At 43.8% G+C, this 22,373-nt stretch overlaps 1 protein-coding gene across 3 annotated transcripts in view; it reads left to right on the forward strand.

Annotated features, from left to right (window-relative positions):
* Positions 1-22,373, forward strand: part of CUEDC1 (CUE domain containing 1) — a 154,700-nt gene that overhangs the window by 110,247 nt on the left and 22,080 nt on the right. For all 3 annotated transcript variants that reach the window (XM_083173250.1, XM_083173251.1, XM_083173249.1), the window contains exons 5-6: positions 4,819-5,002; positions 21,210-21,287. In XM_083173250.1, coding sequence (XP_083029376.1) covers positions 4,819-5,002; positions 21,210-21,287 — 262 coding nt within the window. The remainder of the gene's footprint in view (positions 1-4,818; positions 5,003-21,209; positions 21,288-22,373) is intronic.

Below are 22,373 nucleotides of genomic sequence, written 5' to 3' on the forward strand. Positions count from 1 at the left end.
TAGCCAATGCCTGGTAACTGTTAGGAAAGCAGAACACATTTAGAATACACTTGTTGGTGCGCGCATCTCTGCAAAAAACACCATCAGGATGCATAGGCTGTGACACATATGCGAACTAAAACCATTGCACAAGAAAACGACAAAACCCATTGGGCCCCACAGATGCCCATGGAGCATGCCCCTACCCTACCCCCCCCCCAAAAAAAAATGCATTGACCTTACAGAATAAATAAAACTGACCCTGAATACGTAAACATACTGACCCCTGATAGGATAAAAAAATATTGGCTTCCAACAGGGGAAAAACACATCAACATCCCTCCCCCCCCCCCCCCCCCCCCCCCCCCAAAAAAAAAAAAAAATAGAAAAGCAAATGGGGTGGAAAGTATATGTCTCTAGATTGGAGATACTGGGGAAAATTTACTAAGATGTGTATTCTACTTCACATGTGATATTGCTATGGGCAACCATCAGATCCTGTCTACTACTAGACTAGAGGGTGCTAAATAAATGAGAAGTAGATTCTGATTGTTTGCCCATAGCAACATCACTTGTGAAGTGGAATACACATCTTCATAAATTTCCCCCACTGTGTCTAGGAGGCCTAGCATAGACAGTATATTTACCTGTGGGGAGTAGAGGTGGGGTATGGCCAGTAGGGTGCAGTATGTACAGTATATGAAAGGGTATATTTTGGATGCCAGGGTTGTATTGGATTGCGGCTATATGTCAGAGGTGGGGTGGCGGCTAGGGTGGGTACTGTACGATGATGCCTGGAGGGACGCAGGGGCCAGGTGGAGTAGTAGTTGGAAGCTGTGGGCAGGCTGGATTAGTGTGGAAAATGGGACAGGCTGAAAGTAGTGGTGGGAAGCAGGTTGGGCGTAGTAGTGGTGATCAGGAAGCAGGCTGGTAGAAGTAGTGTGAATAAGGGGACTGGCTGAGAGCATTAGTGATGGGAAGCAGACTGGGAGTAGTAGTGGTGAACAGAAAGCAGTCTAATACGTGAATAAGGGGACATACTGAGGGTATTAATGGTGAGCAGGTGGTAGGCTAGTAGAGGTAGCATGGATAAGGGGATGGGTTGACAATAGTAGTGGTGGGAAGAAGGCTGAGAGTAGTAATGGTGAGCAGGAAGCAGGCTAGTAGAGGTAGTGTGGATAAGGGGACAGGCTGAGAGTAGTGGTGGGAAGCAGGAAGAAGGCTGGTAGAGGTAGTGCAGATAATGGGGACGGTCAGAGAGTAGTAGTGTGGGAAGCAAGCTGAGAGTAGTAGTGGTGAGCAGGAAGAAGGCTGTAGAGGTAGTGCAGATAAGGGGACGGGCTGATAGTAGAAGTGGTGGCTAGCAGGCTGGTAATAGTAGTGGTAAACAGGAAGCAGTCTGGTAGAGGTAGCATGGATAAGGGGGCTGGCTGAGAGCAGTAGTGGTGGAAAGCAGACTGGGAGTAGTAGTGGTGAACAGAAGCAGAAAGCAGGCTGGTAGAGGCAGTTAGTAGTGGTGAGGAGAAAAAGGCAGACAGGGAGTAGTATTGGGAAGCAGGGAGCAGGCTGGGACTAGTAGTGGGAAGGAAGTGGGCTGTTGGGAATGGTAATGTGGGAATCAGGGGACCACCTGAAAGCCATAGTGGGAATTAGGGGCAGACAAGAGTAGTGGTAGTGCGGATAAGGTGGCAGGCTGAGAGTAGTAGTGGGAAACGGGACAGCTGGAGTAGTGGAAGAAGGTCAGGATATGATTGGAAGGAAACTAGAATCTCCCCTTTCCCCAGGTCCCAGCCACAGTCACACCCTCCTCTGTCGGCTGCAACCTGACACAGGAGATACCGCTGCAGTGGGATGCTGCTATTTCCCTCTCCTCCCACACAGCAGCGTCAGCACGTGACTCTCTCTGTGCCACATGGGTCAGCTGAGCTCATCTCCAGAGCCATCCTGTGCAATCCAGTCAGCTGAGCTCATCGCCAGAGCCATCCTACAGATTAAGGGGGAAAGCACAAGCGGTGAAGGATGAGAAGGGGGGCGCCGCTAGGCACATGTGACAGAGTTCATGAAAGTAAAGTCAGGTGCTCCTGGTTTGATCCCTGCTGTGAAACTGAGCCTGGCCTAGGCTCATGCATACGTCTGGCTCTGGGTTAGAGTTATTTGTATCATAATATATATACATATATATATATATATATATATATATATATATATATATATATATATATATATATATATATAGTCTGTGTGAGTCAATGGTTAGGCTGTAGTGGTGTGTAGGGATAAGGGTAGGCTGCTGGAAGGGGGGTGTATGTCTAGGTATAGGCTGTAGTTGGGTGTAAGGCTAGGTATAAGCTTTAGGGGGGACTGTAGGGCTAGGGATAGGCTGCAGGGTGGGCCATATGGTTAGGGATAGGCTGCTGGTGAGTGTACAGTCAGAGTTAGGCTGCGGGAGGGGGTGTCTGGTCAGTTAGGCTGTGGGAGTGTGTGTTGACAGAGTTAGTCAGCAGGAGGGGGTGTGTGGTAAGAGTTAAGATGCCCATACACTGGGCCGATTCCGACAAATTGGGCCAAATCGGGTAAGTTTGACCGGGCCGTGCGCATTGGACCTGAGGGGACATCAAACTGACCCAATGGTCAGTAGTCGGACTTGCTGACCATCCGACCACCCTACCTGGGTCCTCCCTCCGGTGGCGGGGCAGGTGGGGAGCAGTGACGCATGCGATCTATTACAACAAATTGTGTATGATCAGAGATAGGCGGGGAGGGTGTATGGTCAGAGTTAGGCTAGGGGGAATATGGTCACAGTTAGACTAGGGGGTATATAGACATAGATAGGCTGTGGGTATATGTTCAGTTATGATGGTGGGTGTAGTATAAAGGTTAGGCTGCAGGGGGTGTAGTAGATTACTAATCTTACCCTTCTTGAAAGAAGGATGCTTTTGAGGGGCTTTCCAGATTTCAATTCACTGCAGCTCTGCATCCCTCGAGCGGTTTTCTTGCCTGCACTTTCTATCTCTCTGCTGCTGTTACCCGCTACTCTTCTGGCCACATGGCTGGCACTGCGTTGCTCTCCTTTAGCAACCGGCAAGTGGCCCGGTTTCCCACCAGGGTCTATCCGTCCCTGGTTTTTATGTTTCATGTTGTTCATGTCTTATGCTGCGCATACACGTGTGAGATATTGCATGCAATCATTCTATTTTGACCACATATGGCCTATGTATCGAATGATGTATGCATTTTTAAGGGACCATTCGACGTGATGCGCGGAGTAGCATAGAAGTATCGCTAGCAGGTGACGGGGTCATCGGTGGCAGCAGAATTGTTTAAACCACTGGGCAGCCCTCTGATTGGCTGAGCTCTCTGCCCTGTGGTTTTTTTTTTAATTCAAATTTTGCCGCCACACTGTCCCTATCACCAGCAAGCACTACTTATAGCACTACGCTACTCCACCGCCCTCTTCCAGCATCCGATGTGCCATCGCAAGATGGCATGCAATATCGGGTGCTGAAAGGGGGAAACTTTTGCACTATGAGATGCAATCGGATTCGATGTACATTGCACTTCGATGTACATTGCACTTCGATGTAGCATCGAATCCAATCGCATAAGTGTATGGGTAGCATTATGTGTGTATTTATATATTGTTTACATTATACTGGCATTAGCCCATTGTTTATTCTTTACAAATAAATATACATATTATTAAAAATCCCCCCCCCTTCATCCCTTCTTGATGGTGCACTGTAATCCACAAAAAATTCTTAGTGTGCGCAAGCACGCATGGTCAATAAAGTTGATTCTATTCTATTCTATCACTGTGAGAATAATTCAAAAGGCTTTTTTGAGACACCATGCGCTGCTAAGTGGATTAATAAATCAAAATAAATACCAATGGACAGAATGGGCACTGGACGCACCATATTTGCATAAACTTTATATATAAAAAATAAGTAATACATGGTTAATCAATCAACAACATAATTTGGACATAAATTAATACACTAAAAAATATGAAAATAAAAAATATATAATGTAGATATATATTTGCAATAAAAAAATCACGTTTGCAGTAGGTCTCCGTATGTCCAGTCAATGGAATTAGTATGGGGTTAATTGGGATTAGTTGTAATCATTCATTGAAAATAGCAGCAAGTTGTTAGATTCAAGCAGATTTGAAAACTGTGGTTAATGCGCAGAGCCAATTATCGTATATAACTGACACGCATGAAGCAGTTGTTAGGCACTGTAGCACAGATAACGGCACAAGTTTGTTAGTTTCGTATCTCACCCTCCTTGATAGATGGTACTTTGTATGGGGGGGCGGGGAGCGCGTCTGATTTGCGGCTCAACCCTGTGAGAGGCCAGTAGATGTGGAGCCTTGTGTGTAGTTTAGGCTGCTGGATGATTAGCCCACGGAGGTGAGGGGCGGCGGGAGAAACTGCTCGACCGCTAGCTGGAGTTCTGTGGCTGCTGCCTTGTAGAAGCGGCTCGTGTGCCGAGGATCGCGGTAGACCAGCTGAGAGACTGGGATGTGGAAACACAGCTATTGCGGGCGTGATGCGGAAGTGACGTCTGTTACTGTGAGAATATCCTTATTCTGATCTAACGGATGTGTGTGCTGGATTAGTGCTTCTTTCTGATTAGGCATGCTGGTTTGTCTAAATCATTGTTCAATCTCGAGACTGCACCACACAGACTATGTTCTGGCTCTGATTGAAATTTAATATATTTTCTTAGTTTGGTTTCATCGTGCTGCCTGATTGACTCTTTAAAGTGACTTTCACATTGTATCTTTTGAAGAAAAAAGGTAACAAGTATTGATGTTTCTTCATTTTCATTCAGAGCTGCCAAAGCGGAACTTCTTCATTACGTTGTGAGGACTCAAAGAAGGAGCCTGGCTCCATGGACCAGGAGCGAAAGTGGAAACAGTATTTGCAGGATGAGAGGATTGCTCTCTTCTTACAAAATGAAGAATTCATGAGAGAACTTCAGAGGAATAGAGAATTTCTTCTTGCACTTGAAAGAGGTAAACTAAAACCATACTATTACCGCTTTCAGATAAAATTGGGGCATCGATTAGTTTTTTTACCTGGCTTTTGGAACATAGTTTGGATCACCTTTCCAGCTCAGTACCACCTTTTATACAGGAGCTGAAATTACAAGGATGAGCAGTTGGACCCGGAAATTTTCCAGGGCAATCTGCTTTAACGTCTATTTTCTTTGTACCTGGGATAACCCTTTCACAATGTCCCAGCTTTTTGACCCAGGTCATGTCCAGGGTTAAATGTTTGTCATTTTGACTCGGGAAAACCCTTTCACACGGAGAATATACCCAGGTTGAGCCGGCTTGCCTCAGCAATTTACTTGGTAAAAAATCTCTTTGTGAAAATTGTTTAAATAAATCAGGATATGAAATGTGTGCCACCAAATATCCAATTTTATGGCATTTCATTTGCTGTTAATTACCATATGTAAAGTGTACAGTGGCACTCTTAATATTTTAAATGCATTAATTGCATTAGGGATAATAGATTAAACTATTTCCGTACATTCAGGGGCTGATTGGGATTTAAAACCAGCCCGGGAAATTTTTCAAAGCAGCCCTAATGGAGGTGGGATCTCGTGAGGGGGCGTGGTTAGCCAAGGGGGAGAGCATACTCCCGCCTCATATATCACCCCCCCCCCCTTCCTGGTTGACCACACCCCCTCACCAGATTTCCCCACCACAGTTATGCTGCAAGCTACGGTGTATGAAAGATTAGGGTTGGGCTGGGGGGAGGGGGGGGGGGTTATGGACAGGGTTAGGCTATGGGTGTGTGTGTATGGACAGGGTTAGGCTACGTGTTTGTGCGTGTATGGGCAGGGTTAGGCTACAGGGGTGTATGTAAAGGCAGGGTTAGGCTACGGGTGTGTGTGTGTCTGTGTATAGGGTTAGGCTACAAGTGTGAGTGTGTGTGTGTTTGTATGTATGTATGGACAGGGTTAGGCTGCAGGTGTGTTTATATGGATAATCTTAGGCTTCATGGGGGTGTGTAGTTGCTACAAACCTGGCCTTCCTGTGGTTGAAAGGAGCCTGCTTCTTGGGGAGATGCACCGGTCCAGATTTACCTCATGTCACCCCACTCCAGCTTCAGAGGTACAGACTGTGATACTGTAGGGCAAATAAGATGTCATTACCTTACAGTAATTGCCAGCTGTATGGAGCTGTGCTGGTAGGTTCTACTGCTTGGGAAGTACAGGAAAGTACACTGACAGTAGTAGCATCATACCCCCCTCACCCTCCTCCTTCCCTTCATAAGTCAGTCACACAGCATATGAGAGGCCGGGCAAGTGGCACAGGCAGCAGGTGCAGTGGGCACAGAGCCCCTGGTGAGTGCTGCACAGTGCTGAGCAGTAAGAGGAGCATTTGGTTACTTACTATCTCCCTGCCCATCTACTGGGCAGTGAGCTCTGTGCCTCTGCCTGTGCCACTTGCCCGGCCTCTCATATGCTGTGTGACTGACTTATGAAGTACTTTCCTGTACTTCCCAAGCAGCAGAACTTACCATCCCAGCTCCATACAGGTGGAAATCACTGTGCACGAGTGAGTGCACAGCAGCAGTGAGAAGTTGCAGAGCACATTGCCCAGCATACGGCGCATTCTCACAGTGCAGAGCTCCTCTGCATCTGCTGGTACTCACTGGGCTCCCCGCTTTGTGCCATCCAGTGAGGGGCAGCAGCTATCATGGGGATATCCTGCGCTCAGGGGGTGGAGGCTGTGCTCAACAAGTGATGTGCAGCAGCAACACCCACTCAGGGGAGGCGCTGTCACACACAGGGCCAGTGCTAGGCGCCCTACTGCAAACTATACATTTTGCGCCCTCCTACAAACACAGCACACTACATCGGTTCAACCCTGAACCTCCTCCCCTCACACACTACACTACCGCCACTACCCTGCACCACAAACTACATGATTGCTATCCTGCACCCCACACACTACAAAATCGTTGCTACCCTGCACCCCATCCCTGTGCATATAACTGCCACTACCCTGCACCCCTAACCACACACATTACACTACTGTTGCTACCTTGCAACTCCCTCCCCGCACTTACTACTCTACTGCTGTGACCCTGCACCACACTCACTATGCTACCACCACCAGACTGCACCCAATTCCTTGTACACACTACACTAACACCGCTACCCTACCTTAAACAAACTACACTACCACCACCACACTGCACCCCACTCCGTGCACACACTAAACCACTGCCGCTACCCTACACCTACTACCACTACCTTATACACATTCCGCTACCACCACTACACTGCACCGCACTCCCCGCACACACTGCACTAAAGCTGCTACCCTACCTTACACACAATATGCTACCACCGCTGCACTGTACCCCATTCCCCGCGCACACTGAACTATACCTGCACAAGCAGAAAACCCAGTGTGCATGCATTTTTTTTGTGATCCATGAGGGTGGCAGGCTTGGCCCGTCGATGTTACCAATGAAGTTACTGGGGTGGGGGGGGGGGGAGGGGCGCTTCACCCTAGCACATTGATTAATGGGAATAGATACCATGCCCATGGGCACTGCATCTATTCACAAAGGAGCAGGGAAGGACGGACAGACTATTATAGCAGGGAGCAGGGATGGACGGGCAGACTATTCTAGCAGGGAGCAGGAATGGACGGGCAGACTATTCTAGCAGGGAGCAGGGTGCATTTTGCCCTTGAAAATCAGGCTAAAACACACTGTTTCTAATATAACCCCCATCCCAGCACACATCACATACCTGACAGTGCTGATGTGGCTGGCTGTAGGGCTGGCTCCTCTATTCATGCTTTCTGGCTCCTCCAGTGAGTGCACATGTGTACACCATGCTCAGCAGCAGAGCATCAGGAGGAATGGCTGCTGGGCTGCTGCTATGGGGTGGGGGGAGGGTGAGCTGCGCTGCAGGGCAGCCAGAGACTACTCTCTGTTCTCACAGGGGACGGAAGAGAGGGGGGTGCAATGCTGCTGGCTGCTGTCAAAAAAAAGCGCCATTACATATCATATGCCATGCTGCCAGCACCGCTGTATGTCACACAGTGTGACAGGCGCAGGCAGCGGCTGCTGGCAACAACATTGTAGACACCTCCTGTTGTCTCTATACCAGTGTATGCAAAGCCTCCCTGCTTTGCATACACTGCTGAGCGGCGGGGGGGGGGGATCTTAGAGGGAGGACTGCTGAGCGGCGCCGGCTGGTGACACAGCAGCGCTCGCCTGGGACAGGATCTGGGCACGCTGCATTGGGGATCAGAGGGCGGAGCCGTGAGTCGCATCACTCACGAGCTCCGCAAAGGACCATGGGAGCGGCTGCACATGCGCAGCAGCCCTCCCACCGCCATATTGGAAATGGGCAAAACGCCGCGGCCGCTAACGCTAAGCTAACCACTGAGATCGCGGTCCGCGGCCCAGCCAGGGGGGGTGGGGGAGAATTAGCCGGCTCGATTGTAATGTTTTATAGGCCGGCCCACCGGGAAGTGGCCCGGTTTCCCGGTGGGCCAATCCGCCCCTGCGTACATTATAGTCTGTATTGAAATTTTAATTACTTTTTTATGGGGTTTTAGGTGGATGGTATACTTTATTTTACTATTACTAATTTAAGTGAGTGCACATTGTTTTAACTGTACAAAAAAATGTTACAATCTTTACTTCAGTAAGTTTGGGTTGTCAACCCTAATGAGAGACCTATAATCCACTAAAGACAACTACAGTATTAGAGAAGTGTATAATTTGTGATCTTCCTACCACTAGTAAAATGGGAAAACTAGGTACTAGTTCAGGGGTGTGGATCGTATTGTTGTCACCACTTAGGTCTACAGTCATTAGGTCGATACCGTTGGGTAAACAGGTGGCAAGGTCTACAGGTGTCTAGGTCGACATGGGTGAAGGTCGACAGGTGGCAAGGTCGACAGGGGTTTAGGTCGACACAGAGTTAGGTTGACACGGGTTAGGTCGACAGGTCGGAAGGTTGACATGTTTTTTTTTAAGTTTTTTTTTTTTACCCGAATGTCGACACAGTCGACATGGACACAGTTGGAAGTCAACCGCAGCCCCTCGCATCACTCGCTATGCTCACAATGCTTCGGGCACACTATTTTATTCTCCCACCACGCCCTTGTGGATGGTAGGGCATGAAATACCGCCTGTCCGCACATGTCAGCTCAAAAAAATACAGTAAAAAAACCATGTCGACCTAACTTGCGTCGACCTTGTCCCATGTCCACCTAATGACTGTCGACCTAATGACTGTCGACCTAAGTGGTGTCAACAATACGACGTATCCCCTAGTTTAGAACCGATTAAAAAATGTACAGGTTTCTCACTTTAGAACACAATTTGTTTAGAATATAAGACAACAAATATGTTATCAGCTTTTTATATATGGAAAACTACTGTTCCAGTTCTTTTAACCTTATTTTTTACTGAGAGGACTGTGGCTTATAAAATATCTGTGCAAATTATTTTCATGATTAGATATATTACAGTATATTGAGTTGTGTGGGAATACTATTTAGAACTAAACACAAGTTTGATGTTGACTTTACTTTAAATACTGTAACTAGAGAAGCTGTTTTTGGTTCTGCATATGGCTGTGGCCACTCTTCATTCAAATTGGCTACTGATCCCTGTACCAAAAGATGTACCTAATGTAGACACACACTAGCCTGCAGCCCATAGACTGGGCATCATTTGTGCAAAGCACTAGTAAGAAAAGTCCGACAAAGTTTTGTGCATGTTCTTTTTAAAGAATAAAAATCACAATATTTAATCCTGTTGTTTATCATATAATTTAGACCTGATGGCTTCTGTGTGATTTATCAGTAGAATGTGCATGTTTACTGCCTGTAGTACGCATGCCCAAGGCACTGCTGCCATGAAATCCTGCTACTTGCTATTCACAAGGTGATTGACAGGAAGTAGGCGTCTGGGGGTAGTAACCAGTCATTTAATGTGAGTGTTAAGAAAACCACTAGGCGTGCCAAAAAATTGCAGGGAGTGTCAGGGAAAATACAGGCATACCCAAGTGTTTTAGGAGAGGGTGTGTGTCAGCTCCAGGCCAGATATGCCTGTATTTATCACAGCTGTTAATTCTTTGCTAGCTATACATACACACAGAGGCGTAACTATAGCACCGCAGCGGCCGCGGGGGGGGGGGGGGGGGGCGGCGCTGTGCATGTGTGGGCGCCGGGGGGCTGTGGTGCTATAGTTAGCCCCCTCCCGTCCGCCCATCTGCCGCCCGCCAATCCGCCGCCCGCAGCCTTACCTGACTTCACTGGTGGTCATTCTTCTGCTAGTGAGACGGACCACAATAAAATGTCCGCCCCATATAGCAGACAGTTCTCTGAAACTGTCTGCTGTATGGGGGGCGGACATTTTGTGTTGGTCCGTCTCACTAGCAGAAGAATGAAGCCAGCAAGGGAGCCGGGACGGGACCAGCCAGACAGGTAAGGCTGGGGGCGGGGGGCGCCCTCATTAACGGCGGGGGGGCGCCCAATTAATAGTTACTGCATACACTGTATCCACAGTGTACACATTTATTCACAAGGTGGGATTTCACTATAGCGGGGTGCGGTCTACTTGATAGCTGGATCCTGCTAATTTGCTCAGCAGCGATCAGGTCTGAATTTAGCTGCTGAAACTGGACAATATTCTGTATGGCCCAAATAAAGATGTTGCAGACACTTATGTCACACTTACTTGCCTGTGTTGTATGAGTAGTAAATGCTTTCACAATTAGTCATATGACCATTAAAAACAAACAAAGCACCAATCAGTGTTAGCAGGAAATCCACAAACAGCCAATCACTGTTTTGTGGATTTTGCATTTTATGCTGTGCTTCCTTTTCCTGTTTGCAATTGTGCAATCAGACACTTACAATATTAGGCCGTCCCCTTTCACCTGAAAAAGACACAGGTGGAATCATGTAATAAGCAGAATGTTGCAAATCTTCATGGGGCATGTAGAATTCAAAAGTCACAGTGCACGCTATGCTAAGTGGCATTGTACTCACTCATTCAATATAACAAAAACATTACAAACAACAAATGTGACACATTAAATAGAAAGTTCTGATCTCACCTTACTGTCAGTACTTACATATAACATGATCAGGCTTTGCCTAGCAGTGTTTTTTTGGAAAAATGTAGCCATTACATTACAATAAAGGTGAGTAATGAAATAATAGACACCTAACTTGATGACATTTTAATCCTATTTTCAACCACAGCCAAGTTGTTCTCCAAACCATAGTGCACAAATAAAGCGGTTGTGAATTGACTCAGTGGATAAATATTTGTATTTTTTTAAATATAATGCTTGTATATTGTACAGCACTTTACAATAAATATTTAGCAGTTCGCATTAGTCCATGCAGAGCTGAAGGCTGGGATATTGCGCACACACACACACACACACACACACACACACACACACACACACACACACACACTCCTTTTGTCATGTTAAATACTGTACCAGTATGTTTTTTTTTAGATTGTGGGAGAAAATTTGAGCATTAAAGCCCCATACCCATTACATGATACCAGCCGTGGCCAATATACTTAACAATATCAGCCTTGGGTCCCAATATTGCGCATACACACTTAAAGTTATTGGTAAACAATATTGTTCAGTGACGTCAGCAGGACTCGCTGAACATACATGTCATTGTCTATATAGCCAAATTCACCTTCATGTCCACAAGACATCAATGGTCGTTACCGATGCGCAGTAGAGTGCATTGTTTTATTATTTTATTTTGTATTCTGTTTATTTATATTTTTAATATGTACATATAGAAGAAACAAACATGCGTACCAATATAAGCGAACATTGTTAAACAAATATAAAGGAGCCCATAGACGCTCCGTTTTCGCCGGCTCCGTTTTGTACTATGCGATGCGCGCTCCCGCGCATCACAGAGTACGGTATAAAAAGTATGTGCTGCACATACTTTTTGTACTAGGTACACATCGTATCGGATCGCAGTGCATGCACAAGGCATGCGATCCAATACGATGTGTACTTTAAAAGTACAAAACGGACCGTGTATGGGGGGCTTTAGCACTGATTAAGTGTATAAACAAACATTCCGAAAGCATGTACCCACCTAATATTTATAATCATACATTGATAAAAAAAAATCTAGCAATAACAGTAGAAATATATAAATCAATGTAGTGGCCAGGAACCAAAACCGTGGTACTGAGTTCATTCATCGACATAAGAGATACTAAAAGATCTAAGTAATACCCCTTTCAGACAGAAAAAAAGACCCGGGAATTTCCCAGCTCTTGCCGTGTCGACCCGGGTTTTTCTTGTCTGAAAGGGTCAACACGGGTCTAAAGTTCCGGGACTTCGACCCAGGTATTTACCTGGGTTTTTCCCGTGTCAGACACGTGTTTGCGGCTGTGTGAAAGGGTCCGACCCGTGTTTTTCTCCCGACTATTGAAAAATCATGCTGATTGGCTGTTCTTTTCAGCTTCCCTAATTGGCTGATCTTTTCAGCTTTCCTGATTGGCTCAGCGGGCATGGCAGTGGCGTGCAGCGCAGCACTAAATGGCCATGGTGCATTGGAAAGATGAGGAGATCCATGAGCTGCTCAATGTCAGAGGGGAGGAAGAAATCAGCAAAACACACAGAGCACTCATGACCTCCAGGTTCTGCAACTTGTCAGCTATGTTTAATGCAATGCAGTGAGCAGACACCTCCCACTTTTCATGATCTCATCTCTGTGTGCCTTTAAAACTGTCCTTTTCTTATGACACACAAAGTTTTGCAGGAAAAATCCGGTTTCTGTGTGAAAGGGGTCGACACGGAAAATACCCGGGTTTTTGCTCCTGTGTGAAAGGGGGTCAGCACCTTGCTGCCTAGTTCTACCCGGGTTTTTGTATCCGGGAAATACCTGGGTTTTGGGGATTTTTCTGTCTGAAAGGGGTATAAGTAAAGCTCAGGCCAAGAAAGATTTAACCTTTTCCAGGTTTAAATACTATCAATGGGGCAATAAGACAGGTCGTTTGATGGCCAATGTGATCAGAAAGCACCCCCCCACGCCGGTTAATTACTGCACTCAAACAACAACATACAGGCCAACTACTTACTAACTCCTCTGAAATATTAAACTGTTTCGTATCCTACTTCTAAAATCTATACTCAGACCTACCATTTGATAAAGAGGCTCATGAACGACAGAGAAGCTAATATCCCCACAATTTCCCAATCTCAAGCTGAGAACCTTAGAAATCCTATTACTTTTGATGAAATTAATGGAGTGATCTCTAAACTTCACTTACAGAAATCTCCAGGGCCTGATGGCTTATCTAGCGAATTCTATAAAAATACTTCAACCATATCTGGTCTCCCCCTTTGTTAGAATTATTTAACGACATAATGAAACAACAAATGCCTTTTCTCCATTTTAATACTGCACACACCATACTAATTCCCAAACCTAATCAGGACTCCCAACTGGCAGAGTCATATAGACCCATAAGTCTTTTAAACTCAGATATAAAAATATTTGCTAAGATCTTTTCTGATCACTTAGAAACAATTTTACCACATACTTTAACATCTCAACAACTCAGATTTGTCCATCCCAAAGGCGTAAGAGCAGCGATTGCTGCAACTATTATCTCCTCACAAAATTCTAATATGCATAATATTTTGTTGAGCCTAGATACGTCAAAAGCCTTTGACACAGTGTTATGGCCTCACTTATATTCGGTACTACAAAAAAAAATAACTCCATCTTCTTTCATAAAAAAAACTATCCAATACCTATAGACGGGTCCCTCCACCTCACTACAAAGTAATGGTCATTGTAGTGAACCTATTGCCATTCATTGTGGAACTCGTCAGGGCTGTGTCCCCCCCCCCCCCCTCTTCTTTTCAATTTAGCCATTGACCCCCTCTTACGTCTTTTGCAAATCTATACCCAGTTTCAAGGGATCAAAAATGGTCAAAGAACAATTAAATCAACAGCATTCACCAACAATATACTACTATATATTTCTAATCCTAAAGAATCATTAATCCATATTTTCCAACTTTTACAAACATTTCTCGGGCTGCGGTGTTAATTGGTCTAAATCAATTGCGCTACAATTGGGCCCTGGTGACTATATTAAGAATAAACTGGAAGGCCTTCCATTGTCTTGGAGATCTGACTTTATTACTTATTTGGGAATTCGGAGACCCAGGAAGCCAAACTGTTTATATAAACCTAATTTCACCCCCACAATTCAAAAAATAGCTGCAGAATTAGAAAGCTGGAAATCTCTTAAGCTACCATACTTGGGAGAGCAAACTTAATTAAGATGGTCTCCTTCCCTCAACTTCTGTTCAAGCCATCCCAAATACATTATTACCTAAGGATATCCAACATTTAAATTTCCTCTTTCGACAGTTTATCTGGAACGGGAAGAAAGCGAGAATCAGACTAATAAAACTCCAACAAACAGTGAATAATGGGGGTCTGAACTTCCCAAATGTTTTATGGTACTCCCAAGCATCACAATTGAGATTTCTCCAAGACTGGTTACAAAACCAAGAGAATTATGCCAATACAGACCTAGAAAGACAATTTCTTGAAGGTGAAGATCTAACTTCATTCCTACATTTGCATATACAAGAGTTTCCCTCTTCTATTAAAGAAAACACTTTGTTCTGGTCTGTCAAAAAGCTATGGACTGGGATGAGTCATAGTCATAAAATAAATCCTTATTTCTCCCATTAGTCAATAATCCTGACTTTCAGGAGGGCTGAGCATATTATCTATTTAATATTTGGAGGGCGGGGTGTTTGGAATGTTAGTAACCTGGTTGACCATCAAAATTAGAGGCCGCTTACGTTCCAGGAGGCAGAAGAGAGGTTCCCAATTGTTGCCTCTTACCCCATCGCATATTTATTGGCCCAGCACTATATTAGATCTTTTACTAGACACTTTTCTCATAATGATTGGCACAATCTGGTTGATAAACTTCTCCAGAAAGGACCTTTAGGCCAGTATTCAATGCTCCCAATTCTACGTTTTTTTCGGGGAAACGGGCTGTTTTTATTGCGGTGAATCTGTTTGGTGTCAAAAAATCTGATTTTTTTTTCTAAGAAGGGACATGCTTTTTGTAATCATGTGCTTAAAGCACATTAATATATATTTAATTTTATTTAATTTTTACATTTTTTTTATACACTTTGGCCAGCAGGGGGCCGGGAGCCGAGAGCAGCTCATTAATATTCATTTATTCACTGCACTCTGGTCCCGATCATTACATATGCATGATCGGGACCAGGGAGTGCAGCAGCTGATGATCCCAGCCCCCTGCCAGCTCTGGGGAGGGGGGGCTCTGCCAGTGTCCTGGCAGCCCTCTTCAGTGTCAGGCGCAGGCAGGGAGACTTCCATCTTCCTGCCTGCCGCCTTCCTACAGCTCCCTAAACAGGATTCGCTGCACATTTTGTAAATGTGCATTGAATACTGCACTTAGTCTCTAAAGCCATCTCCTTTGCCTATACTTTTTTTCAAATATCTTTGGATTATTTTTTACACCCTACAGGCATAGCAAAGTGGAAAATGTATTTTAAAATCACACGTTCAAGCATATAAAATGTATTCTTCCTCAAGATACCAGGAAATGTTCTCAAACATATAACATAGAACGTACCTATCCCCCATAGACGGTTCTTAACAGGACTTTAAAATAGTAATAACTGTTGGAAATGTGGACACCAACAAGCTGACCTTTACCATTGCTTATGGCAGTGCCCATTATTTAGACACTTTTGGGTTCATATAAGAAATTTTACAATATCTGGCTTTAACTCAAGAATGGGCAATTTTTGGAACTCCACTGAATAATCTAACTATGACTAAACGCATCAGAAAACTATTGCTTGCTATTAGTACAGCAGCACGTAAAGCAATTTTACAAGTATGGGTAAAACCAGAATCACCATCGTTACAATTATTTAAGGCCAAATTATTCTACCTTTTTCGTATGGAATGGGTGGGAGTGGTTTTGGAAAGGGACAAAAAAGTCCAATTGAAGTCTGGGAAAGCTAAATCGCTACTCTATCAGCCCCGGTACGCACACAAATCCATAACCCCTTTTTTAATGAGGTATGGTATATGGCACAAATCCTAACAACAGATCCACCTATTGCCCCATGAGACATTTCTCTGTCTGGTAGGAGGAGAGTCAGGCATGGTCAAATGATTGTGATTATTATTTCTTATTTCAGCTTTTAGTAACCAACATTATCTTATTATATTAAGTTACAAGATATACAAGATGTATAGTAATGAGCACCAAAACAATGATTTCATACATTAACGCCTTTATTGACAATGTTTACATGCATTTACTTTGGATTTTTCGATTCCCCGATCCGTATGTACATTTTGCTTCAATAAAAGAAAAAGAAAAGATCTAAGTAAAGGTGCCTACACACTCTAAAAAATTTTTGACCAGTTTCCTTCATTTTGGCCATTCCGAAAGATATTGGTCAAAATATCTTTCAGTGCATATACGATGAATGACGATGCGCATACCTGCCAGTTGTTCATCAAGGTTGTTCGTCAACTGTGTATGCATCTCAATTTGGATATATTTTAAAAAAGCCTATAAACTGTAGCTAGATTTTTCGTCTTTCGTCCAGGACACTGGGTTTAAGGGAAAATTGGTCATCAATGTCTTTCAACAAAATCTGTCAAAAAAATTGTACAGTGTGTATGCACCTTTAAATATAAGGGTACCTAATCCGATTCTCAAATGAAAAGAAAAAATATATATGTATACACTGATAAATAAATATATATATATATATATATATATATATATATATATATATAGAAATAAGAGAGAATAGCGCAAGCGAGTCAAACAATGGTAAAAAGTAATTTACTCATGAATAAAAGCTCACATACATATAAGAATGCAGCAATCAGCTTGCCCGATCATCAGAGTCCTTGGACGCAGCCTTCAGGCGGAGGAAGCCGGGACTCAGTTCCCCGCCGTCGGTACTTCACTTGTTTGGACCAGGAAAACACGAGTTGTAGGGAGACAGCCCAGCCTCAACGCGTTTCGTCACGTGATGGACTTCGTCAGGACACCTGAGTCCCGGCTTCCTCGTCAATATGGGGCCAGAGTATTGAATAGAAACCAGGCACTCCATAGAGATAGGAATTTATGGGATGTGTTATGAAGATAGGCTGATATTCTCTCCATGGCCGCCACATGCCATATTTTATTCAATAGTTGCTGAAATGGTGGGGAATCTTCACATTTCCAATACTTGCCAATTAAACATCTTGCCACATTCAGAATATGTACAGACAATTTGTCTAGGGTTATTCAAGCCATCTATGGGGCAGCCAAGGAGAAAAGACGATGGTGATTTAGTTATATGGACTAGAAGAACCTGAGATAATAGATGAGAAACATCATCCCAAAACCGAGCAATCTTGGGATATGTCCTCCAAATGTGGATAAAGGTACCCTCCTCACTGCATCCTCTCCAGCATTGATCTGAAGCTGAGCTATACATTTTACGGCGGCGGGACGGAACAGGAGAGTGCATTATAATTGATATTTAGTGTACACACTAGACAATATTGTGAAAGATATCGCTCAGAAGCCCCTTTCTGAGCGATATCTTTTACAGTATCCTCTAAAATGTATTGGGATTTAAGGAAATTCATAAAAACAAGGGGAGAACATGCAAACTCGGTAGCAAGGTCCTGATGGGAATTACATTTATGATCCTGGTACTACAAGTATAAGGCAGTAATACTTAAAGTAAACAAATTCTTTCTGGAGATAAAGTAAGCATCCAAGACATGGAAACTAGGGAAGCCAATCCCGGGGCATTTTTTCAATCCCGGGATTCGGGATTGAAAAATGCTCAATCCTGGGATTCCCGGGATCCCGGGATTGGCTTCCCTAATTTGAAAAAAACGCCCCGGCCACCCTGCACATTCACAGTACTTACATTTGCGGGTGCTGGGTGGGTGGGGGAGCGTGCAGATATTGCTGGGAGCCAGGTGAGCTGCAGGTATGTCTGCTAGCCGGGTTGCTGGGAGCCGTGTATGTACGGAGGTCGGGTAGCTGGGCAGGGGGGCGGACGGGTGGTCGGGAAGCTGGGTGGGCGGTCGGGTAGCTGGGCAGGCGGTCGGGTAGCTTGGATGGGTGGATGGGTAGCTGGGCGGGCGGGTAGCTGGGTAGCTGGGCGGGCGTGCACTGTGCTGGACTGATAAGGTGTTTTGAGCCAGGTTGCTGGGCGTGTGGGCGGCTGTGTGGCCTGCGCAGCGTGACAGCTGACCTCATCACGCTGCGCAGGCCGCACACCGGGTATGGGAGAAGCCGGGCAGCATCTGAGCGAGTGCTCAGACGCTGTCCGGAATTAGATCCCGGGATTGGCCACCCTAATGGAAACCCACATCATCCCCCGATTAAATAAATTCAAAACAACTCCATCAGCAAAAAAGTTATGGTGACCATGATTTGGGACTGCAAGGGCATGCATCTTGTAATACATCACCAAGGGAGAATGCTGTTATTCCTGCTATATAATTGGTTGTGGAGCGCATTTAATCGAAAATGTTCTGGATTGCTGCGGATAGGCATCGAATTGCTGCACGATTTTGCCAGTCAATCACACGCATCAGATGTCTGGTTTTACCATTGGGGAGGTACTTGGGTACTTGTGTATTATCACGGCGCCCACGATGTTCATCTTAGTACATCGCATCGCATTGCATGCGATATAACCGCATGCGATGCGATCCGATTTTTAATTGTACAAGCACATTGATGGGTGCTTTCAATGTTAAATGCACCCCCATTGTCAACGCCACCCCCACTATCAACGCCAATCTGAAGCGTGGCGAGCGCAGCGGTACGCATCCTCCGACCTTTTCATACCCCCACTATCCATGTCGGCGCGAGCACGAAGCGTGGCGAGCGGGCGCGGATGACTTCACATGTATTCCGCGTCCCCTCGCAGGCTTTGGGCGCGGTGGCTCTCTGCACTCGCCACACTATCTAAAATCAACTTCACGATGACGTGGATAGTGGGGGTATGAAAAGGTCGGAGGACGCGTACCGCCGCGGGGCATTTAACATTCTGGGGGCATTTAACATTCTGGGGGCATTTAACATTCTGGGGGCATTTAACATTGTACACTGTTATATTGTTTCTATCTCTTTCTGTAACCCCCTGCTGTCCACTAGGGACTAAATACATTATTAGGAGACTCTATCTCCTTATTTCTTAATTTATACTCGAGTCTTGGCTTTTATTCGCATTTAGCAAAAAAAGTTTAATAAGGACATTATCCTTAAAAGGTGTACTCAATTTGGGTACTAAGTACTGCGAAGGGATACCGCTTCATAGGTATCGGTATAGCGTGTACTATACACGGACAAGGTTTGCTATGCTGTGCTACGCTTTGTTCGCACGTAGCTAGGAATAAAGGGTTAGCAGTTTACGGACAAAGTACGTAAACTGCGCACTTCACTTGTTATCCATCTGGTCATATTTATATCGACATTGATAATTGGGAGCACCCATCAGGGTGCTTGTACAAATAAAAATCGCATGTGATTGCATTGCATGCCATTTGCTGGCATGCGATGCGATATTTAATTGTACATTTTTCCGTTTTTGACATGAAAATCGCATGCCATCGCATACCTTATTTAGTGGTATGCGATGGGCGCCGTGATAATACACATGAACTTGTCCTTCCTCCGTACAGCCCTAACCTGGTACTGAGCTTTTTTTTTCTTTGAACCATTAAATAAGAACCTAGGTTCAAGACCATTTGTAACCAACAATGAAGTTCAGCAAGATGTCATGTCTTGGCTTCAGGGGGCATGATACTTCTTTCTTCTATTCCACAATAGATGCCTTGTACCTCTAGAACAGATGCTTAAGTGTGGAAAAGCAATCTGTAAATAATCAATAATCTGTACTAAGGTCATAAATGTGATTATTTCTCTTTCTCTCTCTCTCTATATCTATCCCTTTATCTAGATAGAGAGATAGATAGATAATATATTATACTATTATATATGTACGAGTTGAATACATACGCAATCAGAGGTCTTTTTACTTCATTTATTTAACCACGCTCATATGTTTTTACTAGTGTTGGAGGGAGGGGGACAGTATCTAGAGAGATTTGGAAGTTTTGCAGTTGCTGGTAGAATAAAGTAATCGTGCCACTAGAGTACTTGCTATTATGATACAGAGGGTTGCTTTACAAATGCATAACAAATGCTCTATTCATGGCTTCCCTCTAAAGGCCCCCACACACTAGAACGATTTTTTGTCCGATTTTCAACTAATTTTTATCGATAATCGGCAATAATGGATCGATTATTGCCGATTATCAGTAAAAATCGGCCGATTATTGCAGATTATATATCGGACGATCAGTTGGAAATTGGACAATCGTCCCAAAAATCTTTCTAGTATGTGGGTGCCTTAAATTTACAATTGGCATCACCTGTGTTAAAACACCTTTCTTATCACTTAACCTGTTCAAAGCAGGGGATGGCAATCATATATTAAGAGGGAAGTCCAGGAGCAGAGCATTGTGTACCTCCTGGCTTAACGTGATGAAAGTTATTAATACACCTCATGTATATAATCGGTTATAAATGTATACATTATAACACAGCTTCCAGAATAGCCAGAAAAATGGAATCACTGCAGGCAACCAAAACATGATGAGACTACTGTGAGGCAGTACAGTTGTATCTAATGTTAAACACCTGTATCCTTGTAAGGATATACAAAATAATTAGCCTGTCAAGCTGCGGCAGTGGTTGAATCAATAATGTGATAGAAAAAATTGTATGTATTAAACATCAAGCACTGTTGCTCCCTTATGTTATTGATTACATGGAAATTATTTATATGTATGAATTAAAATTCCAAACCGCACCACTTTAATTTTTTGTACAGTACTTGAATAAAAAAAAATTCAGCTCTAGTAAAAACTAATATCAAATGCAACATATTGTTCATATATTATTCTGTCAAAATTGTTCAGTGCCAAAAAGTCATCCACAGGTCTGACACATAAACATCAACTGCAAATTCTGAAGGTTTATATAAGGTATTTGCTACAGAGATCAGTGTTGCACTGAGTGCCTAAATTATTAAACAAGCCTTGTATTTTTCAGATCGTTTGAAATACGAGTCCAAAGTAACGAAGTCTAGCAGTACGCCAATGAATAATGATTTTTGCCCTACAATATCAGGTAAGGACAAATGGAAGTAGAATAAAATCAATGGAATTTTTTGTATGCATCCACTTTTGAAGTTTATATATGACAGTTATGATAGTTACATCAGACAAAACATTAGATTTCTGCAAAACCATTTTCCCATAAATTGTAAGCTTACAAGCAGGGCCCTTATTCTAATTTTATTACTGTTTTCTTTCCAGCTGTAAAGCAGTAATTTGCTGGCATTATATAAATGCTAATAAATATACTCTAGTTAAAATGATAAAATTATTTGTATATATATTTATATATAACATTAGTAAAGAGACATGACTCTGTTCTAACCCGCCACCTCTCTACTGTCCCCCTGTGCTTGGTTTGTCTGTTTTCCTTAGTAGTTAGAGATGGGACAAGCTTGCACAATCATTATTTAGATTACTATAATATAAATGTGTGTAATTAAAAAAAAAGTATTTATCTATAGATTGATTTTTATTTCTTAATTTAAAAACAAATCTAAAAAATATCCGCACTAGACCGTCAATTACAAATGTCACTATTATAGTGATTAGGGGTGTAGACCATATACAATAATGTGCACAGATGGGTTAAGATTAAAAAATGAGACGGCGTGAATTCCTAACCTGCTTACCTATGCAATTTACATGACATACTAATAGCTACCGCACAGTCTCTCGGCTCTGCAGTCTGATTCTGATTATGCAGACACTGACGCGTCAAAGTATTATGTCTTTTTACAGTTGACATTTTGTTTATATGGTATGCCACGTTTAATTTCCCACTTCAATAAGGCTTCCCTAGCGGCTAGGGCTATATGATACCAATTCTATCGCTTATAACAATCACCACTTTATGCCCGGCTTTCATGTATGTTACCACTGTGGGCCTTATTCTAGTTCACTCTTTCTGACAAAATCCTTCTTAGATGGACAAAACCATGTGTACTGCCGGTGGGGAAGATGTTACTTGTGCAGAGAGAATTAGATTTGGGTGGGGTTTTACTTTAAAGTGAGATCTATATTGCAGTGTAAAAATAAAGCAGCCAGTATTTACCCTGCACAGAAACAAAATAACTCACCAAATCTAATTCTCTCTGCA

This window comes from Crinia signifera, chromosome 2 (genome assembly GCF_055691185.1).
Source record: "Crinia signifera chromosome 2, ASM5569118v1, whole genome shotgun sequence".
In the NCBI taxonomy this organism is placed as follows: Eukaryota; Metazoa; Chordata; class Amphibia; order Anura; family Myobatrachidae; genus Crinia; species Crinia signifera.